A 26,146-nucleotide genomic window follows, 5' to 3' on the forward strand; every position below is an offset into this window, starting at 1 on the left:
TTTTATTGTGTTACAGCCTGAATACAAAATGTATTAAATCGATTTTTTTCTCTCACCCATCTACACACAATAGCCCCCATAATGGCATTTTTGCAAATATATTGAAAATGAAATACATAGCTAATTTATATACGTACTCACACCCCTGAGTCAATACATGTTAGATTCACCTCATAGGCAGAGATTACAGCTGTGAGTCTTTCTGGGTAAGTCTCTAAGAGCTTTGCACACCTGGATTGTAAAATGTTTGTACATTATTCTTAAAAAATTCTTCAAGCTCTATCGAGTTGGTTGTTTATCATTGCCAGACAGCCATTTTCAAGTGCCGCCATAGATTTTCAAGCCGATTTAAGTCAAAACTGTAACTACACCACTCAGGAACATTCAATGTCATATTGGTAAGCAAATCCAGTGTATATTTGGCCTTGTGTTTTAGGTTATTGTCCTGCTGAAAGGTGAATTCAGCTCCCACTGTCTGTTGGAAAGCAGATTGAACAAGGTTTTCCTCTAGGATTTTGACTGTGCTTAGCTCTATTCTGTTCCTTTTTGTCTTTTTTACTGGTAGATCAGCTGTAATTTTGCAGATAGATTGTGGCTTCTATCAATGTAATTGTCCGTATCATGCCCAATCCCCCATATATTTTTTGCTAAATATATATTTTATTTTCCATTATTATTTTCCCATAACCCTAACATCTCTCCCCTAATTGGAGTAAACTAATGGACAACAATACAGCTTATACATACTAAATACATTTTAAGGACAAGGTACCTTTTACATTACCGTAAATTATATTTTCTTTTTTGTCCCACTTCAGCTCCCCTCAACCCCTCCCATCTAGCTGTGAAAACCGTCCAGTTTTGACTTCTACTTTCATATAATTTTTAACTGTGCTGTGATGTTTCACAAAAGTTCTGAACTTTTCTATTCCCATAATTTCTACAAATGGTAGATTAAGAGTATTATTATATTATTGATCAAATTACTTTGGCTTTTCAAGTCATCCAGCAGTGCTATTTGCAGAGTTTGCGTTAGGTAAATGTGATTTTTCAGCTATTCCTGAACCTGCGACCAAAAACAAGCTACGTATGGGCAGTACCAAAACAAGTGATCTAATGATTCTGTCTCTTCGCAGCAAAATCTGCAGAGCTGGGATGGTTGTATCCCTCATATACATAACATTCTATTGGTTGCAAGGATTTTGTATACTCATTTAAATAGAAAATGTCACAGTTTTGAATCAGGCGTTGTTTTGTATATCAGTTGTGCAATGGAATCGGCACATCGAAATCTCCTCCCAATTACTTTGCAACCTGTATGGCTCAGCTGTCAATTTGCTGGTCCTAAAATGGAACTGGTATACTTTTTTTATGAATCTTTTTTTTTTAAATCAAATTTTGGTCTTTAATGCAGGGCCGACAGACACGTTCCTTTTAGCTTCTCCTACTCCCACTTACCTCCTCCAGTTTTTGCGGTAATGCTGCAATCAGTTTTAGATAGAGCAGACATTTACATATAGTTTTGTTAGCTGCATGTGTGCAGTGGTGGGAAAAGTACCCAATTGTCATACTTGAGTAAAAGTTAAGATACATAAATAGAAAAGTCACCCAGTGAAATAGTACTTGAGTAAAAGTCTAAAAGTATTTGGTTTTAAATATGTAATTGCTAAAACATACTTAAGTATGAAAAGTAAAACTATAAATCATTTCACATTCCTTATATAAAGCAAACCAGATGGCACAATTTTCTTGTTGTTTTTTAGTGATAGTCAGGGGCACACTCCAACACTTGGACATAATTTACAAACAAATAATTTGTGTTTAGTGAGTCCGCCAGATCAGAGGCAGTAGGGATGGAACGTATTCAGTCCCCTTGACTTATGTAAATAAAGTATTTATGTTACAAAAAAAAATATACATTTGCAAAAATATCAAAACAATTGTTTTTGCTTTGGAATTATGGGGTAATGTGTGTAGATTGAGGATTGTATTTATTTAATCAATTTTAGAATATGGCTGTAATGTAACACAATGTGGAAAAAGGGAAGGGGTCTGAATACTTTCCGAATGCACTGTATATGCAGAATTCAATATAATTCCAATGCAAGAACCTTCCCAAAATGTTGTCTCCTCGCCGATTTCAACTGCCCCCTTAGTCACTTTATCCCAGTGGTGGGCCGTCAGGGCCTGCAAGGCCTTCTCTGCTGGCCTAAACATCATCAGAATATAATTTTTTTTTAAATATATTTTACCACAAATATGTATTAAATTATTCCCCAGAGTAAGAGTTATACTCTTCATTTCATAGCTTTCCTCTTGGTTGCACTGCTTCCAGCCCCAGGTTGAGATTTGGAGGGCTGGTCTTTATGTTAGATCTTTTATCCAATCATATTCAGCCATCATGTGTTGCCAGGGGTCTAAAATCTGCCCTCAGGCCTTCAGAATCAACAGTGCGGGCGCTTGTAGCTTATAGTGAATGGAAATTAAAATTTTGTGTCAACCAATCAGCTTTAGAGTTGGCTATTGTACGCCTGCTGGCTGGCTCCAGTGTTACACAGGAGCCAGCTAGCAGGCGTAGTGCGTGCACGTCTTTTGATTGGATTACCAATATTGAGAGGCAGGTCCTATGGGCAGGTCTATGCAGATCTAGGAAACTGAATTTGATAAACGAATTAATTTGCGTTCTACTAAGCTGTTTTTTCAACCCACAATGGCGGAAGGAGGAGAAGATATCGATTTGGTCGAGGATATAATTATAACGCCATTCTCAAGACGAACTTTTCAAGAAAAGTTAGACATTGTAAGGAGAGGTCGCCCGACGCCACAGAGCCTGTCACAGGCGGGAAAGGGGTTCGTTCGCTCGCCACTTTCAAAGTTTCAACTACGAGCGCTGTCAATGGCTCACAGGCTCCGAGAAGCACTGCAAACTGTACTGCTGGGAATGCCTATTATTTGCAAGTGATCGATTTGGTGTTTGGAGCCACACTGGCTTTGCAAACTTGAGTTGTCTGTTAAACACTGTTTACCCAAAAATGTCAATTTGTCAATTTCAAGGTGACGCAACGCCTGGTTATACTGCGTTTCTGTCTAAATGTATAGTGTCTAGAGCAATGGCATCATAATGATGGTAATAAGAGGTGGATTAATTCGGGTGGGACTGTGTAGTACCTCACTGAAGGCCTAGGCCCCAGGCCCACGGCACGCCACTGCTTTATCCTGGCACCGGGTCTGTATTGCCGCCTAGATAGCTTGTTTTTGGTTACAAGAATGGTTGAAAAATCCCAACATTAATTTTAAATTAACCCTACAAATAGCACTATTGGGAGATTTGGAAATACATAGTCAATCAATCAACAATATAATACTCTTCGCAAAAATATTTTCTGATGCTGTCTTGTCAAAAATAGTATGACATTGTTGCAGCCCATAGCATAGCATTCAATGCAAGGGAAGCCAGTGAGCATTTGGCCTCCCTTGATATTTTTTAAATAATAATAATAATAGCTAATCAGCATTGAGCTAAGCTAGTGAGGTCAGCTGTGAATGGTCCTGGGGCACCAAAAAAAAAACTGTCAAGGGAAGCCAGTTTGGATTTGGCTTTAGACCAATGACTTCACATCAGAATCTAAATGTCATTGACAGAAAAGTGTTGCATCTCGTTATGTTGTTGTCCTCCAGTGGCTAGCTAGCTGAAATAATCCCTTTCCTAAATTAGCCATGGATTGAGAGGGATTTGGACTTGTGGTTTTACCTAATTCTCCGTACTGGCCAATGATTATAACAGCGATTCTAATCCAACCATAAATTCATACATTGTGCCCCTGGCCTGAGAGGATGGAAATTCAACATGTAGCTAGATGTTGTATGTTAATGTTAACTAGCTGGCCTGGCTCATCGTTGCCCATGAAAGGAGGTTTGGCTACCTAGCAAGCATTTTAGCCAGGTAGCCAAGGACAACAAAAACTACAAGCGTGGACTGCATACCAGAGTCATAGACCATTTAGACAACATGAAAGAGGAGAATGCCATTAACGTTTCTCTACAAGCATGGTGAGTCAACATGTTTTTTCTACTTGCACACACACACACACACACACAGAGAGAGAAATCTGTACAATGGACAGCCACATCATATTTAGCTTACATTGATTGGACTAAATCGTTTTTGGTATCTTTTAGTTGTCACTATTAGACTAAGCATAGGTGATTAGATGATGTTGAAGTTGAAATGGTGCTGGAATAGTGGAGGCAGTTCCTGTTTTCTTTGTGACTTGCGGTAACTCCGTGGTTCTAAATCAATAGTTGTTTAGTAGTAAGAAAATGTCGGAAAGATTAACTTGTTTGACCATGCTGCAGGTCATGTAACTGCTTGTGACATGCAATATATTTTGTGGACTTCACCAGACAGATGATGCTCTCCGGTTTTGTAATGAAACAAATGTGTTGTTGAATATATTCTGCCACTGTGTCTTCTTATTGTATCGGCCTTAGGCCTATATATCACGGTGTAAAGGCATATGAACTAACAGGTTATAGAGCAAACAACGCAATTATCACAACACATAGTTTGGGGGGGGGGGGGCTTGGCTTCCCCGGTGATTTTACCCACACACCGCTACTGTGGTCTGCAGAGATAGGTGGGATGGACTGAGAGAAACTGAGGGTTGGGATAAAAAAAACTGGTGATCTACTGTAGTTATGGCTGGGACTACTGTGGAAAAGATTACTATGTATGTATAGAATGGGCACCGGTTTTGCAGTTCATTAAATGTATGATTGAATTTGCCTGTTTAACTAATGCCACACACACACAGAGCCCCACAGTGGAGGTGTCATAATACCCATAAAACCTAGCGGTCAAACAGGAAAATGTAGAAACACTTAAAGTAAGGGCCGTGTTTTGTGTAGGCTTACTGTGGCGTGAAGTTTTGAAAACTGTCTAAATCTCTCTAGGACAAGGTGACTTTTATCAATATATTCGGCTCTATTTGCTCCCAGATTCGAAAATGCTAATTAGTATCAAAGTAGACATCATGCAAGACTACAAATCCCTGCAAGCTCCTGCACATCATCTCTAGCTGACACCTTCGCCAACAGATCTTGTTTCAATTTAAACCTTGCACAAGACCGTACACAGAATTGTCAATGTAATTTTTTTCCTAATTAATCCTTCACTAAATTTAGCTAACATTAGTTAGTTAATCCAGAGATTCTTACCTTTGCCTCGATTCAGCAGTCTCGTCGATATCATCATAGCATTTGTAGTTCTTTATGATAGCCACATTAGCAGCTAATAGCATTTAATTTTGCGGGTGGGAAATACAGGCGCATATATTGATTAAAGTCACCTTGTTCTAGAGAGATTTACACGGTTATCAAAACGTCATGCCAGAGTAATGCTACACGAACACAGTCCTTATTTTAAGTGTTTCTAAAATCTCCTATGGGAAATATAAATGGTAGAAAAACGATCGGAACCACTTCCCTGTTTGACCGCTAGGTTTTATGGGTATTAGGATTCATACTGTGGTACTCTATACGCACACACACACATGCACACACACACACACACACACACACACACACACACACACACACACACACACACACACACACACACACACACACACACACACACACACACACACACACACACACACACACACACATTGTACACACACGGGGGCGGGGGACAACGGGAGGGTTTTGGGTGTTCGAAGAGTCTTCACTTCAGTGTAGAATGTATGTTTTCAAATCTCAGGAAGTTGATCAGAAGTTCTGTACATTTTAGCATTTGATGATTGCTGTTCTGCTACAGATACATTACAACACAGATCCAAACATTGCTTGTGCGCAATTGAGAAAACTGTAATGACTGAAAGTGTCTACAGTGTTGAGTATAGTATTATACAGTATACTACAGAATACTTTAGTAAGCACTACAGTATTTAAAAGTAAACTATAGTATTTTTATGTATGTTTAGTCAGTTCTCATCTCTGACATCTCAACTACTATTTTTAAATGCTTTATTGAAAAGCTTATAGCCTTAATAATGCTTTTTCTGTGTCGTTTTAATGACTGGCCATTGCATTTTGCTGCAGTCATATTAAATGCAAACATACTTTCTAACACTCCGACCATATTGTCAAAGAAACCAGATGCAATTAAAAAGAGACAACCATTGCAACATTCATTTCTGTGGACAAATGAATGACTCACAGTTCAGAAGAATCTCCCCAGCTACTCTTAGAAAACTGCTCCTCTCTCTTCCCTCAACTCTTCTTTCATTCATTATATAGGAAGGAGAGAGATCAGTCATAAATACACAGATACAAAACATAAACAAGATCTGTATGGTCAACAAATCATGAGCAGGAGGGAATGAGCCAGTTACTTTGATATCAAGATGAAAGGTAAACAAGGTATGCTAGGAGTAGGGAATAGTGCCTGTGAGTGTGTGAGTAAGTGAACGAGAGTGGATGAAGTGATCACATTAGTTTTTGTACCCACTGTCACAGTGGTTTATCCACGTCATACACATGTAATGCCTTCCCGGTTCAGAGACTTTGTTGTTAAGTGAAACAAGACAAATCATGGAAAGAAAGAAGAGAGGGGAGAACAATACCATAGGGGGAAAGGACGTTGACATCAGGTTATGCTGTTACTTATTACTTCAAATTGTATTTGTCACATGCGCCTAATACAACAGGTGACATGCTTACTTACAAGACCTTAACCAACAATGCTTTAAGAAGTTAAGAAAAAAACAAAAATAAGTGTTCAGTAAAAAATAGATAAGTAGAAAATAAAAGTAACAAATAATTAAATAGCAGCAGTAAAATAACAATAGCGAGACTATATACATGGGGTACCGGTACAGAGTCAATGTGTGGGGGCACCAGTTAGTAGAGGAAATTGAGGTAATATGTACATCTACAGTTGAAGTCGGAAGTTTACATACACCTTAGCCAAATACATTTAAACTCAGTTTTTCACAATTCCTGACATTTAATCCTAGTAAAAATTCCCTGTCTTAGGTCAATTAGGATCACCACTTTATTTTAAGAATGTGAAATGTCAGAATAATAGTAGAGAGAATGATTTATTTCAGCTTTTATTTCTTTCATCACATTGCCAGTGGGTCAGAAGTTTACATACACTCAATTAGTATTTGGTAGCATTGCCTTTAAATTGTTTAACTTGGGTCAAACGTTTCGGGTAGCCTTCCACAAGCTTCCCACAATAAGTTGGGTGAATTTTGGCCCATTCCTCCTGACAGAGCTGGTGTAACTGAGTCAGGTTTGTAGGCCTCTTTGCTCACACACACATTTTCAGTTCTGCCCACAAATTTTCAAAAGGGTTGAGGTCAGGGCTTTGTGATGGCAACTCCAATACCTTGACTTTGTTGTCCTTAAGCCATTTTGCCACAACTTTAAAAGTATGCTTGGGGTCATTGTCCATTTGGGAGACCTATTTGCGACCAAGCTTTAACTTCCTGTCTGATGTCTTGAGATGTTTCTTTAATATATCCACATAATTTTCCCTCCTCATGATGTCATCTATTTTGTGAAGTGCACCAGTCCCTCCTGCAGCAAAGCATCCCCACAACATGCTGCTGCCACCTCCGTGCTTCGCGGTTGGGATGGTGATCTTCGGCTTGCAAACATCCCCCTTTTTCCTCCTAACATAACGATGGTCATTATCAGTTATTTTTTTGTTTCATCAGACCAGAGGACATTTCTCCAAAAAGTACAATCTTTGTCCCCGTGTGCAGTTGCAAACCGTAGTCTGGCTTTTTTATGGCGGTTTTGGAGCAGTTGCTTCTTCCTGGCTTCCTTGATTTAGGACAAATTTTACTGTGAATATAGATACTTTTGTACCTGTTTCCTGCAGCATCTTCACAAGGTCCTTTGCTGTTGTTCTGGGATTGATTTGCACTTTTCGCACCAAGGTACGTTCATCTCTAGGAGACAGAACGCGTCTTCTTCCTGAGCGGTATGACGGCTGCGTGGTCCCATGGTCTTTATACTTGCGTACTATTGTTTGTACAGATGAACGTGGTACCTTCAGGCATTTGGAAATTATTCCCAAGGATGAACCAGACTTGTGGAGGTCTATAATTTTTTTCTGAGGTCTTGGCTGATTTCTTTAGATTTTTCCATGATGTCAAGCAAAGAGGCACTGAGTTTGAAGGTAGGCCTTGAAATACATCCACAGGTACACCTCCAATTGCCTCAAATGATGTCAATTAGCCTATCAGAAGCTTCTAAAGCCATGACCTCATTTTCTGGAATTTTCCAAGCTGTTTCAAGGCACAATCAATTTAGTGTATGTAAACTTTTGACCCACTGGAATTGTGATACAGTTAATTATATGTGAAATAATCTGTCTGTAAACAATTGTTGGAAAAATATATTCTGTCATGCACGAAGTAGATGTCCTAACCGACTTGCCAAAATCATAGTTTGTTAACAAAAAAATTGTGGAGTGGTTGAAAAACGAGTTTTAATGACTCCAAGCTAAGTGTATGTAAACTTCCGGCTTCAACTGTAGGTAGAGTTAACGTGACTATACATAGATTATAAACAGAGAGTAGCAGCAGTGTAAAAGTGGGTTCTGGGTAGCCCTTTGATTAGCTGTTCAGTCTTATGGCTTGGGGGTAGAAGTTGTTAAGAAGCCTTTTGGACCTCGACTCGGCGCTCTGGTACCGCTTGCCGTGCGGTAGCAGCGAGAACAGTCTATGACTAGGTTGGCTGGAGTCTTTGACAATTTTTAGGGCCTTCCTCTGACACCGCCTGGTATAGAGGTCCTGGATGGCAGGAAGCTTGGCGCCAGTTATGTACTGGGCCGTACACACTACCCTCTGTAGTGCCTTGTGGTCGGAGACTGAGCAGTTGCCATACCAGGCAGTGATGCAACCAGTCAGAATGCTCTCGATGGTGCAGCTGTAGAACCTACTTCTGATCTGCCTGTACTTTTAAAGACATGGTGTTCACTCTACACTTTCCACAGTACTCACACTGTGAAAAAAGTCCATGTCTTTAAAAGTACACGACCATATTACTCTAACAGTCCTGTGGAGGACCAGCGTACCCTTAATCGATCAGAGATGCTACTCGGGCAGCATTTTGGTTTTGAGCTCTGTCGCACACCGGGTAGGACTGATTGTATGGGGGCTGTCCCTGACCCATGGGCCTCATTTGAACAGAGCGTAGTTTCACAACAGGGAAGGTGAAGGACGGTAACTTCTCAATAGGAGGGGGTGCAGTGACATTAGGGAGCTATAGGGAGCTCATGTCAGCGGACACTTTTTTTCATTTTATAAACTCATGACAGTACTTTTCTATATCCTAAGTCATGAATGGACCACTGACCAGTGTCTTTTTATAACCCATTTGACCCCCTGAGGGGTGTCCATGTACATCCTGCAACACCTGAGGGAGAACTGAGTCCTGGGCAACAATCTGCAGGGAGGGCTCATCTGAGCTGTCGTATGTACGCCGGCAGACCAATCGACAGCTAACCATCAGTCATGGTTGAATATATCATGGGTGCACCTAATATATTGTTCGGTGAGTGTATTTCAACCCTGTGCAGCTTATTACTATTTAGTCAGTTTTCTCCTCTGAGATCTCAAAGACTCTCTTGAATAGCACATAGTCTAAATCATGTTTTTCTGTGTTGACTGATGACTGGCCATTGCATTTGACTGCAGTCATATTAAATGCAAACAAACATCCTTACACCCCGACCAAATTGCCCAATAAACCACATGCAATAAAAACAAGACAACTGTCCCATTGCAACATTAATTTCTGTGGAAAAATGAACCACCCTACATTACTCAAGTATAACGTAAGTGTTTAGCAACCCAAAGATTGTGCTAATTAGCAAGTAGCTAATTAGCAACTTTAACCACTTGCTAATTGCAACTACTTAGCATGTTAGCTAACCCTTCCCCTAACCTTAATGTAACGTTCGTCTGAAGAGGAAGTGGACCAAGGTGCAGCGTGGTAAGTGTTCATGATCTTTAATTACTCAGAACACCAAACAAAAACAACAAAAGAATAACGAACATCACGTTCTGCAGGCTTCACAGAGCTAACAAAAAACAACATCCCACAAAACTAAGGTGGCAAAACAGGCTGCCTAAGTATGATTCCCAATCAGAGACAACGATAGACAGCTGTCCCTGATTGAGAACCATACCCGGCCAAACATAGAAATAAAGAACATAGAGTTTCCCACCCGAGTCACACCCTGACCAACCAAACATAGAGAATAAAAAGATCTCTACGGTCACGGCGTGACACTTAACCCTTTTAGCTAACCCTTCCCCTAACCCTTTAACCTAACTCCTAACCTCAACCCTAACCTTAGCCCATAGCCCTAACCCCTAGAGCTAGCTAATGTTAACCACAACAAATTGCAACTTGTAACATATCATACAAAATGGATGATGGATATCCACACATTAATACATACCATACGAAACATAACATAATGATCGGCTATGAAAAGCCAACTGACATTTACTCCCGAGGTGCTGACCTGTTGCAGCCTCGACAACCACTGTGATTATTATTATTTGACCCTGCTGGTCATCTATGAACATTTGAACATCTTGGCCATGTTCTGTTATAATTGCCACCCGGCACAGCCAGAAGAGGACTGGCCACCCCTCATAGCCTGGTTCCTCTCTAGGTTTCTTCCTAGGTTCTGGCCTTTCTAGGGAGTTTTTCCTAGCCACCATGCTTCTACACCTGCATTGCTTGCTGTTTGGGGTTTTAGGCTGGGTTTCTGTACAGCACTTTGAGATATCAGCTGGTTTAAGAAGGGCTTTATAAATACATTTGATTTGATTTGATATACTAAATGGAGTACCTTGGATTGACATAAAGAATGATATGAAATGCTCTGAGACCATGCTCAGAAAGTGTAATGGCATTTTACTACCAGTACCCACTTTACTTGGGGTAGGGGATAGTGTGCATGTGTGTGTGAGTAAGTGAACGAGAGTGGATGAAGTGATGAGTTTTGCGTGAGTTTCTGTTGCCACTGTGTCATATATTGATTGACAAATGGACAGTGGTGGAAAATGTACCCAATTGTCATACTTGAGTAAAAGTAAAGATACCTTAATAAAAAATGACTGAAGTAAAAGTGAAAGTCAATCAGTAAAATGCAATTTGATTATAAGTCTAAAAGTATTTGGTTTTAAATATACTTAAGTATCAAAAGTAAATGTATAAATCATTTCACATTCTTTATATTAGACAAAACAGATGACACAATTGTTTAAAAAAATGTATATGTACGAATGGCCAGGGGCATACTCCAGCATTCAGACATAATTTACAAACGAAGCATTTTTGTTTAGTGAATCCTCCAGATCAGAGGCAGTAGGGATGACCAGGGATGTTCTTGTAACGGCTGATTTCCTCCTCTTCGTCTGAAGAGGAGGTGTAGCAGGGATCGGACCAAAGCGCAGAGTGGTAAGTGTCCATGTTTTAATATAATTAACAGAACACGACAAAATATACAAAATAACAATGTAACCTAACTGAAACAGTCCCGTGTGGCACGAACACAGACACAGGAAACAAACACCCACAAACCAACAGTGAAAACAGGTTACCTTAATATGGTTCCCAATCAGAGACAATGCAAAACACCTGCCTCTGATTGAGAACCATATCAGGCCAATTGACAAACCTCAACATAGAAACACATAACATAGACTGCCCACCCCAACTCACGCCCTGACCATACTAACTAAAGACAAAACAAAGGAAAATAAAGGTCAGAACGTGACAGTTCTCTTGATGAGTATGTGAATTAGACAATTTTCCTATCCTGCTATGCATTCAAAATGTAATGAGTACTTTTGGTTGTCAAGGGAAATGTATGGAGTAGAAAGTACATTATTTTCTTTAGGAATTTAGTGGAGTAAAAGTAAAAGTTGTCAACTATAAATAGTAAAGTGAAGTACAGATACCTCAAAATGACTTATGTAGTACTTTAAAGTGTTTTTACTGAAGTACTTTACACCACTGCAAATGACGAATCAAACTGGAGAATAAATGAATGTAACATCACTTTATTTACATTAACATTTTTCATTGGCATACAGATTTTTGTACAGTTTAAAAAAAATCTTCATACCTACACTTTTGTATAATTTATTTTATTAATCATACTTACGATGTATGGTGGATTTATTATTCTCCATGTTGAATCAATAATTTTTTTATACAACTCATCATTTTGATCTGTTTGCTTGGTGACGTTGCTTGTTTTGGCCTTTTCACTGGAAATGTGAAAGAAGGACATTCATACATCTTCAGGCTTGATATGGAGGGTTTGAAACTACTGTATGTGTACCTGATATTTTCACTTTGCCTTTAGCACACGGTCGTTCTTGAATTGCGGTGGCATATGGGCATTGCATTTTTTTTTAAATGTACATAATTTTAATAGATTAAAAAAAATGTCTTCCCATTTTCACCAGTAGGAGTAGTAACACCAATAACACATTTGAGGTAATTGAGGATTAGCTCATCGCGCTCTAGCGACTCATTGTGGCGGGCAAGGGCGCCTGCTGGCTGACCTCGATTGTCAGTTGAACTGTGTTTCCTCTGACACATTGGTGCGGCTGGGTTCCGGGTTAAGCAGGCGGGTGTTAAGGAGTTCGGTTTGGTGTGTCATGTTTCGGAGGACGCATGACTCGACCTTCGCCTCTCCCGAGCCCGTTGGGGAGCTGCAGCGATGAGACAAGATCGTAATTGGATATGACAAAATTGGGAAGAACAAAGGGGGTACAATTTTTGTTATATATATATTATAATAATTTACCGAAGTTATATGATTAAACAGGTTGCTCACAATGTTTACTTTCTAGCATTCAAAATATTAGATATACATCTATAATTCCCCAAAACATCTCACCACAACTCGAATGGGTCACTATGGGGACAAGCCAATTTGTTTAACCTAATTACTTTAAACAATGCCTAAACACAAAGTTTTGCAGTTTAAAGAACATGCATTATGTTTTATCATTGATAAACAGTTCACTATAAACAAAAACATGTATGATGTGTACTTATTTGTCATTTTAAAGTGTTTTACATAGTTGCTAAGGTAAAATATATATATACCTAATACTATTGTCCCTGCATGTCCTGCATTGAAATAATCCCTTCACGATTAATACAGTACATTCTCAATACAAATGTAATAGTCTCTTCAATGTTGTTGACTTCCATGTATAAGGCATAAGTGGTCTATCTCTGCTATCTATACCAGACATTCAGGTTTATTCAGTGGGGGGATGATCGTGCTGTGCAATACTGTGTGCTGATAGAAAATCAGCCGTGATTACCACATCCTGTTCTACTATAAATAAACCCTATAAAGGTTCTCGCTGTTATGATATTGGTTGATATAATACTTTAAAACACTTTACAAAGCCCACCATCATGACACGGTTTGTTCAGAGGAGGGAATTAAATGCCAACAGGAAACTGTTTTCCCCAGTTTAGGTCAGTAGCTGGCAGACCTGCACTGCCTTTCCTGCCAAAATGGTCTCTCAGACTCCTGAAGGAATTTGGAATTTGAGACACTGGGGACCCAGGGTGGAACCTGTGGTCAGTTCAGTCATGTTGTTATGTTGAAAGCCAGACAGTTGTGTATGACAGGATGAGAAAATAACAAAAACATTATCTGATCATCTTCTTGCTCCTGACTTTCTCACGTTGCTGAGCAGTTTCTTAGATCTGTAAATCCCTTACAATTCCTATACCTCAAACTGATTATCACATTAATTAATCCTTATTCTAACAGGAGAAGTAAACACTAGATTTGTTTATATGTGTTGTTGTCCTTGAGTGCCTGGATCCTACAATGGAAAGTCTGAGTTTAGGGGTTTGGGCAGCAGTGTCAAAGTGCACAGTTAATACTGCTTAAAGTGGAATAAAAGGAGGCAGACTAGCTAGCTAGAATACACCAGATCAAATACGTTTTCAGCTACAATACATACAATAGTAGCCAATGGGCTTCAGCTGTAGCCAAGACCAACCAATGGAGCGGTCAATGCAGGGCTGAAAAATAACATTAGCACTTAGGAGGAGTCTGTAAACAGTTTTTGTTCCCACTCTGACAGAATTGGCTAAAATCCTGATATAAGACATGTATAACCCTAACTAACTGATACCTCATATACAGTTCAAGTCGGAAGTTTACATACACTTAGGTTGGAGTCATTAAAACTCGTTTTTCAACCACTCCACAAATGTCTTGTTAACAAACTATAGTTTTGACAAGTCGGATAGGATATCTACTTTGTGCATGACACAAGTCATTTTTCCAACAATTGTTTACAGACAGATTATTTCACATATAATTAACTGTATCACAATTACAGTGGGTCAAAAGTTTACATACACTAAATTGATTGTGCCTTTAAACAGCTTGGAAAATGATGTCATGGCTTTAGAAGCTTCTGAAAGGCTAATTGACATAACTTGGAGGTGTACCTGTGGATGTATTTCAAGGCCTACCTTCAAACTCAGTGCCTCTTTGCTTGACATCATGGGAAAATCAAAAGAAATCAGGCAAGACCTCAGAAAACAACTGTAGACCTCCACAAGTCTGGTTCATCCTTGGGAGCAATTTCCAACTGCCTGAAGGTACCACGTTCATCTGTACAAACAATAGTACGCAAGTATAAACACCATGGGAGCACACAGCCATCATACCGCTCAGGAAGGAGACACGTTCTGTTTCCTAGAGATGAACGTACTTTGGTGCGAAATGTGCAAATCAATCCCAGAACAACAGCAAAGGACCTTGTGAAGATGCTAGAGGAAACAGGTACAAAAGTATCTATATCCACAGTAAAACGAGTCCTATATCGACATAACCTGAAAGGCCGCTCAGCAAGGAAGAAGCCACTGCTTTTTGGTGAAATGTCCTCTGGTCTGATGAAACAAAAATGTAACTGTTTGGCCATAATGACCATCGTTATGTTTGGAGGAAAAAGAGGGATGCTTGCAAGCTGAAGAACACCATCCCAACCGTGAAGCACGGTGGTGGCATCATCATGTTGGGGGGGTGCTTTGCTGCAGGAGGGACTGGTGCACTTCACAAAATAGATGGCATCATGAGGAGGGAAAATGATGTGGATATATTGAAGAAACATCTCAAGACATCAGTCAGGAAGTTAAAGCTTGGTCGCAAATGGGTCTTACAAATGGACAATGACCCCAAGCATACTTCCAAAGTTGTGGCAAAATGGCTTAAGGACAACAAAGTCAAGGTATTGGAGTGGCCATCACAAAGCCCTGACCTCAACCCTTTTGAAAATTTGTGGGCAGAACTGAAAAAGCGTGTGCGAGCAAGGAGGCCTACAAAGCTGACTCGGTTACACCAGCTCTGTTAGGAAGAATGGGCCAAAATTCACCCAACTTATTGTGGGAAGGTTGTGGAAGGCTACCCGAAATGTTTGACCCAAGTTAAACAATTGAAAGGCAATGCTACCAAATACTAATTGAGTGTATGTAAACTTCTGACCCACTGGGAATGTGATGAAAGAAATAAAAGCTGAAATAAATCATTCTCTCTACTATTATTCTAACATTTCACATTCTTAAAATAAAGTGGTGATCCTAACTGACCTAAGACAGGGAATTGTTACTAGGATTAAATGTCAGGAATTGTAAAAAACTGAGTTTAAATGTATTTGGCTAAGGTGTATGTAAACTTCCGACTTCAACTGTATATAATATACAAACTGGAGAGGAAACAGAGGAGCGAGGGTTGAAATGGCCTTTTTAAAGTGTGTGTTTGTTTCCCTTTTTAGAGCTGGTCTAGGAGGAGCGGGAGGGGAGGGTGTCCTTGGGTTTACCCCTCTGGGCTGCTAGGCCACAACAGTGCAGATAGACACAGACAGGATGGATGAAGGCCAGCAGGCTGAGTAACGTCAGGGCTATGTTCACCTGTAGAGGAAAGAGAAAAGAGAGAGAGTGATGAGGGGGAAGGGAGATGGGGTCACCACTCTGCAATAAGTCCACATTAGAACATAATGGTAAAGTTTAAAGCCTGCTGCAAAGCTCTCCCAAAGGTAAAGGTAGTCTATCTGGTCAATCTGATAACAGTAGCTCCACTCACGTATAGTGGGTCTCCTCCCAGCACTCCTTTGACCAGGGTAAAGCAGGGGTACTGCAGCAGAGCCACCACTGCAGACAGAGCCATGATCATACCATACAGCTTCCCAAAGTGACACGGAGGAAAACTACACAGAGGGAGGGAGGCAAGGGAGATAATTTAATTAATTTGTTACTACTGTACAAAAGTATGACACTAAGAAGGTGTGAGCATCTATTGTCTGTACTCCCCTTATCCTGTTGCATAATGTTTGTTATTGCAAATGGCTGGTGTGTGTGTGTGTGTGTGTGTGTGTGTGTGTGTGTGTGTGTGTGTGTGTGTGTGTGTGTGTGTGTGTGTGTGTGTGTGTGTGTGTGTGTGTGTGTGTGTGTGTGTGTGTGTGTGTGTGTGTGTCTGTGTGACTCACGCAATGCTGATGAAGGCTGCATTGCCTCCATAGAGGAAGGATCGGTTGAGGACCTGCAGGATGAAGGTGAGGTACTGGAGGGGGAGGAAGGGGGTGGAGGCACAGATGGAGAACAGGACACACTGCAGCGCCGTCAGTGTTAGGGAGAGCACTGATGCACGCAGGTCTGCCTCCTTCTCACTCATTCCTGCACACACACACACACACACACACATATGTAACGGATGTGAAATGGCTAGCTAGTTAGCGGGTACGCGCTACTAGCATTTCAATCAGTTACGTCACTTGCTCTGAGACTTAAGTAGGGTTTCCCCTTGCTCTGCAAGGGCCGCGGCCTTTGTGGAGCGATGGGTAACGATGCTTCGTGGGCGACCGTTGTTGATGTGTGCAGAGGGTCCCTGGTTCGAGCCCGGGTAGGGGCGAGGGGACGTACTAAAGTTATACTGTTACACATACACCAAAACATACAGTATGTACACACACATATACACACACAAACACACAGATAGGATTAGTGTTGTGTTTACAAACCCATGCATATGTTACACCCTTCCCCGCCCCCTTCACAGTTAGATATCAGGGTCAGAGAATCAAGCAGTTCTCAGGGATCTGGTGTTGAAGTTAGTTTAGAGTATAATTTCACTTACGAGTTTTCACAAAAATACAGTGTTGTACACATATTTCAGTAGTGTGAAGATGTTAATCTCGATTTAATTCTGTCTTCTCCATTTCTACACCACCTCCTTAGGTAGCATACGACACCGCCACTTCAGTCACTCCCTTCCAAGCAGTAATGTACTGAAGGTCAGAGGCTCTTCAGCCCAAATGTTCCTCCAGTAAAACTCTTAATAGCAGAGCAATGTATTTGAAAACAGCTGTAATGTATAGACATCCTTATATTTGAGACTTGTTTTATTGAGTTTTAACTGAAATTGCAGGAACAGCCTGTTACATTCTGAAATTGTTGGCATAGCAAAGAAAGTGACCTGCGAAAGAACTTTCTTTGTGTGTTTGGTTTGGAGTGTGAGTGTGTGAGGTTTCACATGTGTGTTGTAGAGAATTTGTATTAGTGTCTATAGGTGAAGTTTGTACCTGGGGCCCTGGGCTTGCCCTTGTGTCGGTCCATGATGAGGCCGTTCCAGGGGGCACACAGCACCCCACAAAGCTGGGTTACAGCAAAAGCATTGGTGTATGTGCTCACTGCAGGGAAAAACAGAGCGGAATAAGGACGTGCTTAGAAAGAGAGTTTCTTTGTAAGTCTACTTAGTCTACTTTATTAAACATCAGTAAGATATTTATAAACGGTTAAGACAGTAATACACTACATGGCCAAAAGTACATCTCATTCCAAAATTGTGGGCATTAATATGGAGTTGGTCCCCCTTTGCTGCTATAACAACCTCCACTCTTCTGGGAAGGCTTTCCACTAGATGTTGGAGCGTTGCTGCAGGGAGTTGCTTCCATTCAGCCACAAGAGCATTAGTGAGGTTGGGCACTGATGTTGGGCGATTAGGCCTGGCTCGCAGTTGGCGATCCAATTCATCCCAAAGGTGTTCGATGGGGTTGAGGTCAGGGCTCTGTGCAGGCCAGTCAAGTTCTTCCATACCGATCTCGACAAACCATTTCTGTATGGACCTCACTTTGTGCACGGGGGCAATGTCATACTGAAACAGGAAAGGGCCTTTCCCAAACTGTTGCCACAAAGTTGGAAGCACAGAATCGTCTAGAATGTTATTGTATGCTGTAGCGTTAAGATTTCGCTTCACTAGATCTAAGGGGCCTAGCCCGAACAATGAAAAACAGCCCCGGACCATTATTCCTTCTCCACCAAACTTTACGGTTGGCACTATGCATTCGGGCAGGTAGCGTTCTCCTGGCATCCGCCAAACCCAGATTGGTCCATCGGACTGCCAGATGGTGAAGCGTGATTCATCACTCCAGAGAACGTGTTCCACTGCTCCAGAGTCCAATGACAGCTAGCTTTACACCACTCAAGCCGATGCTTGGCATTGCGCACGGTGATCTTAGGCTTGTATGCGGCTGGTCGGAAATGGAAACTAATTTAATGGAATCTCATTTCATGAAGCACGCGATGAACAGTTCTTGCGCTGACATTGCTTCTAGAGGCAGCTTGGAACTCGGTAGCGAGTGTTGCAACCGAGAACAGACCATTTCTACGCGCTACGCGCTTCAGCACTCGGCGGTCCCATTCTGTGAGATTGTGTGGCCTACCACTTCGCAGCTGAGCCGTTGTTACTCCTAGATGTTTCCACTTCAGAATACCAGCACTTACAGTTGACCGGCGCAGCTCTAGCAGGAATTTGAAGAACTGACTTGTTGGAAAGGTGGCATCATATGATGGTGCCACGTTGAAAGTCACTGAGCTCTTCAGTGCGGTTCATTCTACTACCAATGCTCGTCTATGGATATTCCATTGCTGTGTCCTCGATTTTATACACCTGTCAGCAACGGGTGTGGCTGAAATAGCCGGAGCCACTAATTTGAAGGGGCGTCCACATAGTTTTGGCATATGTATAATGTCTGATGCATAAGTATAATGTCTGACAATAGGCTTTTGTAAGTGTGTGTGTGTGAGTGTGTATGTGTGTGTGTACCCAGAGAGGGTTCTCCCTGGGTCAGTCTCTGCAGCATGGGGTTGAGGGTGCCGATGAACAGGTAGTGCCTCAGCTGCATGACAGATAACCACACCAGGTGCCAGAGGAAGAACTTGGACAGGAAACACTCCCAGAAAGTAGCCACTGAGAGGGGGTGGGGAGGAGAGGAAGAGGTCAAATCAGTCACAAATACACACAGATTATGTAATTGCAGTTAACAAGGTCTGTATGGTCAACCAGTCATGAACATATGGGACAAGGGAACGAGAAGGGCTGATATCAAGTTAACCTAAATCTACACACCTTTCTCTGCGCTCTCATTGTTAAAAGGCGTTTCCTCCGTGACATCATCACTCTGCACGCTGGCAATTGCTGCTGTCTGCTCCGGGCTGAAGGTCTTGGTCTGGCCACAGTTTATTCTGTCACAGGGAGTTATAGCAACACTGGTTAGAGTCACACAGAGAACAGACAGACTGGACCCACAGGGGGTGTGCTGGGGTCTCTAGTTTATTAGAGCTTCTGCTAAGAGCAACAAACACTCAGCAGACATGTATTCCCTTCTTTCCCTGGGTCTATTTTCTGTCCAACTCCTGTTCTTTCACCTAGGTGTAGCCCTCGGGGAGGGGGTAGGGGATGTGTTCTTACCCCTAGGTGTAGCCCTCAGGGAGGGGGTAGGGGATGTGTTCTTACCCGTAGGTGTAGCCCTCAGGGAGGGGGTAGGGGATGTATTCTTTCACCTAGGTGTAGCCCTCAGGGAGGGGGTAGGGGATGTATTCTTTCACCTAGGTGTAGCCCTCAGGGAGGGGGTAGGGGATGTGTTTTTACCCGTAGGTGTAGCCCTCAGGGAGGGGGTAGGGGATGTGTTCTTACCCCTAGGTGTAGCCCTCGGGGAGGGGGTAGGGGATGTGTTCTTACCCCTAGGTGTAGCCCTCAGGGAGGGGGTAGGGGATGTGTTCTTACCCCTAGGTGTAGCCCTCAGGGAGGGGGTAGGGGATGTGTTCTTTCCCGTATGTGTAGCCCTCAGGGAGGGGGTAGGGGATGTGGGGATGTGTTCTTACCCGTAGGTGTAGCCCTCAGGGAGGGGGTAGGGGATGTGGGGATGTGTTCTTACCCGTAGGTGTAGCCCTCAGGGAGGGGGTAGGGGATGTGTTCTTACCCGTATGTGTAGCCCTCAGGGAGGGGGTAGGAGATGTGTTCTTACCCCTAGGTGTAGCCCTCAGGGAGGGGGTAGGGGATGTGTTCTTACCCCTAGGTGTAGCCCTCGGGGGGGGGGATAGGGGATGTGTTCTTACCCGTAGGTGTAGCCCTCAGGGAGGGGGTAGGGGATGTGTGTTCTGGGTAGCAGGAGGAAGGTCCTGACCAGGTGGATGATGCCACACGCAGCCAGGAAGAGGAAAGAGGCACGCAGAGAGATCCCAGCCTCAAATAGCAGCTAGAGCAGAAGAGAGGCAGGAGGGATGGCATCATTATCACCATCATCATCATCATCATCCCCATCATCATTACCTCATTGACAGCTATCAATTTATAATCTCTGTGTGTGTGTGTGTCTTACCTTGATGATGAGGAAGAGTGCGGAGGAGGAGTCGAAGGCACCATTGTAGAGGGTGATGATGGTGGAGCGAGCGGAACCAAACAGGTTGCCTATCTACAGGAGTAACAGAGAAGTGAAGCATATTTCATGAGTACATACCACAGACTGACAAAACCCCAAGTCAAACAAGTCAAATGCTATATCATGATTGTGTTCCCAGTCATGGTCCTCTTTAATTACTCAGAGAACTCTGCCCTGAGGACTGCTGTGTACATGACTGATGTTTATTCAGGAGGTAATGAATATGAGAGAACAGACCTGCATGTTGGTGACCAGAAACAAGATGCCTCCCACAGAGATGCAGGACAGCGCCGGGAAGAGGAGGACGGACAGAGCTGAGAGAAAAACAGAACAGACCTAAATCTTGCGAATTGCTGACAAAAGTGTAACAAACGTTCCAACTGTTGATAAAAATGTATCAAAAGCTTTGGATATTGGGTAAGCTGTGCCATAAAGCCTGTTTTTGAAAAGTCAATGATTTTACCTGAACTTGAGAAGGCCACAAACAAGGCACCAGAGGTGTACATTGATCTGGAGAAGACACACACATACACACTCGCTGACAATCAGAAACACAATGTCACAATGAGACCAGTCAAGGGGTAATGTTAAAAAATACTTTGTTTAACTTCCCTCTGGTTGTTCCTCCCACTATCCTAGCCCTGTTTTAAGAGCCTTAGCCCACATTAGCTGTGTTTTCCTGGTCCTAGCTACGAGGTCGAGGTCACATCTCAACCTCTTCTATTCTTATTATTTCACCTTTATTTAACCAGCTAGGCCAGTTGAGAACGCTTTCTCATTTACAACTGTGACCTGGCCAAGAGAAAGCAAAGCAGTGCAACAAAAACAACAACACAGAGTTACACATAAACCTCCCTCTCTAGTCTCTATCCTCTCTCTATTTGCATTCCTTCTCTTTTCATTTCCCCTCCACCTAGTGTGAAAAAATGTGGATTTGCTTCTGATTGGCTTAGGAGGCGATGTATGGGGAGTTTGTTGATGCAGATTTGGAATCTGGGGCTATGGAAGGTTTTTTCAGTAACTGGGTCTGTGCCACATTAACCCTAGTTGGCCCAGTCTAACCCCATCAACCCCAGGCTCAACCACACCCTGAACACTCACAGTCAACAACATAACCCCCAGCCCTTAACTATATCTGTAAATGTCTCCCACCCTGTCCAACTTCATTCCTCTTTCTCACTCCCTCTCTCTCTGCTTGGCATGTCCACTCTCCCTTCATTCCTTACCTCTGGCAGTGCTCGCCCTCTGGCGCTGTCTTGCACCGTCTCTTGGATAACTAGGCACTGAGTCCAATCTACTCCAACAGGAAACTAGAGGCCCAGACAACTCAACTCACACCAGCACTTTCCATTGGTCTCTCTCTCTCTCTCTCTCTCTCTCTCTCTCTCTCTCTCTCTCTCTCTCTCTCTCTCTCTCTCTCTCTCTCTCTCTCTCTCTCTCTCTCTCTCTCTCTCTCTCTCTCTCTCTCTCTCTCTCTCTCTCTCTCTCTCTCTCTCTCTCTCTCTCTCTCACAAACACAACTCCCCTCTCCCTTGCTCCTCCCAGAGCGTTCTCCACATCTGTTATTGTGAACAGACATGGGAACCCCTCCAAAGGAAATAACAGGATGTGACAGACAGAAAAAGAGTGACTTAGCACTGGAGGGTACACATCCTCATGCTTTCCACCGTCACTTAAATAGCACAAACAGAGAGACAGATAGGCAGGGACAGAGTGAAACTGTTGCAGAGAGTGGTAAAGAGAGAGACAGATAGGCAGGGACAGAGTGAAACTGTTGGAGAGAGTGGTAAAGAGAGAGACTGATAGAGGTTCTCTGTTATGGCTGAGGCAATGGCAGACTGTGTTTAGTATTATAAACTGGGTAGTTTGAGTCCTGGATGCTGATTGGCTGAAAGCTGTGGTATATCAGACAATATACCACAGGTATGACAGAAAATTACTGCTCTAATTACATTCATAACCAGTTTATAATAGCAATAAGGCACCTGGGGGGTTTGTGGTATATGATCAATATACCACGGCTAATGGCTGTATCCAGGCACTCCCCGTTGCGTCGTGCTTAAGAACAACCCTTAGCCGTGGTATATTGGTTATAAAACACACCCCCTCGGGCCTTATTGCCAGCTGTCTGGCTGCTTCATAGCACTGTGCTTTTTGACGGTCTCTCAGTCTAACAGCCATAAAATGAGCCGTTAGTGCAGCATCGGCCAGAGACAAAGAAATCTCAACTCCCATGAGATTAGGCATGTAATAAAGCCTCATTAACTCTGAACAGATTCTTAAACATTTAACAAGACTCTATAATATACTGTCTTCACGTAAGGCCAAACCATTGCGGGTAACTCAACACTAAGCGCACATCAATGGTTGATGTCAACGGGATATTTGCGTGAAAGGTCAAGATACAGTCTCAAGATAAGATAAGACAAGGCTCATATAGCTGTGCTCAGTATCTTGTTTTAGTGACACTACTGCATTAGGTTGTTTACGTTATGGATATGGTTGAATATAGGTTATCAACCCTGTGCAGCTTAATGATGCGTTCTAACATGTTTACAAAAAGACTCACATTCCCAGCAGCCTGGTCACCATGGTGCCAAAACGGTCGAACAGGAAGCCATTGGGCAGCAGCAAGAAGTTGTTCATGAAGGAAGCGATAGTGAAGATGAGGGAGAACTGTTCATCCTGAGCACTGCAGTCTGACACACACACACACACACACACACACACACACACACACACACACACACACACACACACACACACACACACACACACACACACACACACACACACACACACACACACACACACACACACACACACACACACACACACACACACACACACACACACACAATCAGAGTGCTGTCAGTATGGGGAGGTGTGTGTGCATGAGTGTGCCCAGGCCTCTGAATGACCTTAAACATTTTTATTTGTATTTTAAGATATACTGTGAATCCAAACAAATGATACATTATGTTTGAAACGGGATGGTGAGGTGTCTCAGTCACTGACCTAGGAATAGTGTTCCATTGACCCCGGTAGTGTTGACACACAGGTAGCTGAAGTAGCCTTCCGTCTTCAGGACGAACACCAGGGAGGCCCAGCCAAAAACGACCCCCGCAAAACACAGGCACTCCAGCAGTCCTGTGACCAGGGTCAGCCACCGCCGCACCACCGCCTCACCCTCACAACCCAGCATGGTCTTGTCCCGCTCTTTCCCTCTTTTTAGGTTCCCTGGTGGAGTCACTTCACCTAAGAGAGAAAACAAGAAAAATAGAAAATCAGAAAACAAAACCCAACAAAGATTTTTAAAAGCCCATCTCTTCTCTGAAAGTGATTTCAAATCTCAATGACTCTCTTGAATGCCCTCTTGAATAGCATATACCCTAAAATAATGCTTTTCTGTGTCATTTTGAGCGACTGGCCATTGCATTTTGCTGCAATCGCATTGAAGGCAAACATACATTTCTAACATTCCAAACACATTGCCAAAGAAACTAGACGTAATAAAAAAGAGACAACTGCTCTGTCGCAACATTCAGTTCTGTGGACAAATGAACCACTTACTCACAGTTCAGAAGAAGATCTCCAGCTACTCTTAGAAAACTACTCCCCTCACTTCCCTCAACTCTCTTTTATAGTTTATATAGCTTTCCTTCCACCCAGTCTCCCCTCCCCTTCATTTGACCCCTCCTCTCCCCTAAATCCCTCTCTCTCTCACCAAATGAAGTCCAATTTTCAGGGTTTGTCTGATGGCGAACACATGAATGTGAAGGAAAAGATACAACGAAAGAAAGCCAATACACACCATGAAAGCAAATTAAATTACATATGGGAGAGATACTTCCAATATTGCCCATCTGTAAAAAGGACTGTTCATTTATCTGTACTGTTTTGCTTGTCTAAACTGTTGCTATTTACATTGCTATTGAATGACCAGTGTCTTTCAATGCGTATCAAGGGCATTAGCACTTAGCCTTTAACATTCATGTGGTCCCTCTCTCACTCATTCACTCCCTACTAGTAGTCAAAAGGGCTGGAAGACTCAATGGGTGATGCAAGTAAACTATGAATAACGACCACAAGGTCTGATAATGTCATAATTCAGTTTTTACACCTCGGATCACAAGACCCTCTTTGCCAGAACACAGCGTAACTTCCTCAAATCCATGACCGCATACGTCAAAAGAGACAGAGAGAGAGAGCGAAAGAGAGAAATAGAGACAGAGAGAGAGATATAAATATAGACAGAGCGAGAGAGCGAGAGAGAGGATGATTACTTTACAACACACTCAGACACACACAGCTTGGTACTCTGCTGTGTTGAAGGCCAGGGTGAAGTTCTTCTCTCTTTCAGATGCGTTCAGGGCTGAGAAGTCAAAAGCATCTGGGAAGAAGCGATGGATGAGTGCACAGAACACCGGCCCATCACACCATGAAGATGAGAAGTTCTCTACGGAAATGCCCCGGGAAAGAGGTGGCAGGCAGAGAGAAATTGCGACAGAGAGAGAGAGAGAATGAAAGAGGGAGAGAGAAATAGAGAGAGAGAGAAAGAGATATTGAGACAAAGAGAGAGCGAGAATGCGAAATAGTCAGAGAAAGAGAGAGTTGAGATAAAAACATACAGTCTATCACACATAAAGAAACAGTTATCAAACATAAAGAGTCAGAGAGATCCTACATTCCCATCCTATTCAGATCCATGACTTGTCATGTGTGATAGGATTTATCTTATGCATAATAAACTCAGCAAAAAAAGAAACGTCCTCTCACTGTCAACTGCGTTTATTTTCAACAAACTTAAGATGTGTAAATATTTGTATGAACATAACAAGATTCAACAACTGAGACATAAACTGAACAAGTTCCACAGACATGTGACTAACAGAAATGGAATAATGTGTCCCTGAACAAAGGCGGGGGGGTCAAAATCAAAATCAAAAGTAACAGTCAGTATCTGGTGTGGCCACCAGCTGCATCTCCTCCTCATGGACTGCACCAGATTTGCCAGTTCTTGCTGTGGGCTGTTACCCCAATCTTCCACCAAGGCACCTGCAAGTTCCCGGACATTTCTGGGGGGGAATGGCCGTAGCCCTCACCCTCCGATCCAACAGGTCCCAGACGTGCTCAATGGGATTGAGATCCGGACTCTTCGCTGGCCATGGCAGAACACTGACATTCCTGTCTTGCAGGAAATCACGCACAGAACGAGCAGTATGGCTGGTGGCATTGTCATGCTGGATGAGCCTACAGGAAGGGTACCACATGAGGGAGGAGGATGTCTTCCCTGTAACGCACAGCGTTGAGATTGCCTGCAATGACAACAAGCTCAGTCC

At 42.5% G+C, this 26,146-nt stretch overlaps 1 protein-coding gene across 1 annotated transcript; it reads right to left on the reverse strand.

Annotated features, from left to right (window-relative positions):
* Positions 1-15,673: 15,673 nt before the first annotated feature.
* On the reverse strand, positions 15,674-24,429 carry slc43a3b (solute carrier family 43 member 3b). The gene is made up of 13 exons (XM_071398839.1): positions 24,382-24,429; positions 23,823-24,062; positions 23,374-23,503; positions 21,268-21,314; positions 21,042-21,118; positions 20,745-20,837; positions 20,482-20,621; positions 19,493-19,608; positions 19,190-19,333; positions 17,667-17,774; positions 16,575-16,761; positions 16,172-16,295; positions 15,674-15,999 (listed from the first exon to the last, which is right to left on the reverse strand). Exons 2-13 carry the CDS (start codon positions 24,007-24,009, stop codon positions 15,871-15,873), a joined length of 1,482 nt encoding a protein of 493 aa, XP_071254940.1. The 5' UTR covers positions 24,010-24,062; positions 24,382-24,429; the 3' UTR covers positions 15,674-15,870.
* Positions 24,430-26,146: the final 1,717 nt, after the last annotated feature.

The sequence above is a fragment of the Salvelinus alpinus genome, chromosome 4 (assembly GCF_045679555.1).
Source record: "Salvelinus alpinus chromosome 4, SLU_Salpinus.1, whole genome shotgun sequence".
NCBI lineage: Eukaryota > Metazoa > Chordata > Actinopteri > Salmoniformes > Salmonidae > Salvelinus > Salvelinus alpinus.

Bases quoted from the DNA above. Each gene is read 5' to 3' on its own strand.
- slc43a3b (XM_071398839.1), bottom strand. From the start codon at position 24,009: ATGCTGGGTTGTGAGGGTGAGGCGGTGGTGCGGCGGTGGCTGACCCTG. The intron at 21,315-23,373 runs GTGAGTCTTTTT...TGTCTTCTCCAG, and splicing joins GTGACCAGGCTGCTGGGAAT to ATCAATGTACACCTCTGGTG. The intron at 19,334-19,492 runs GTGTGTAGATTT...ACCCCCTCTCAG, and splicing joins CAATGAGAGCGCAGAGAAAG to TGGCTACTTTCTGGGAGTGT.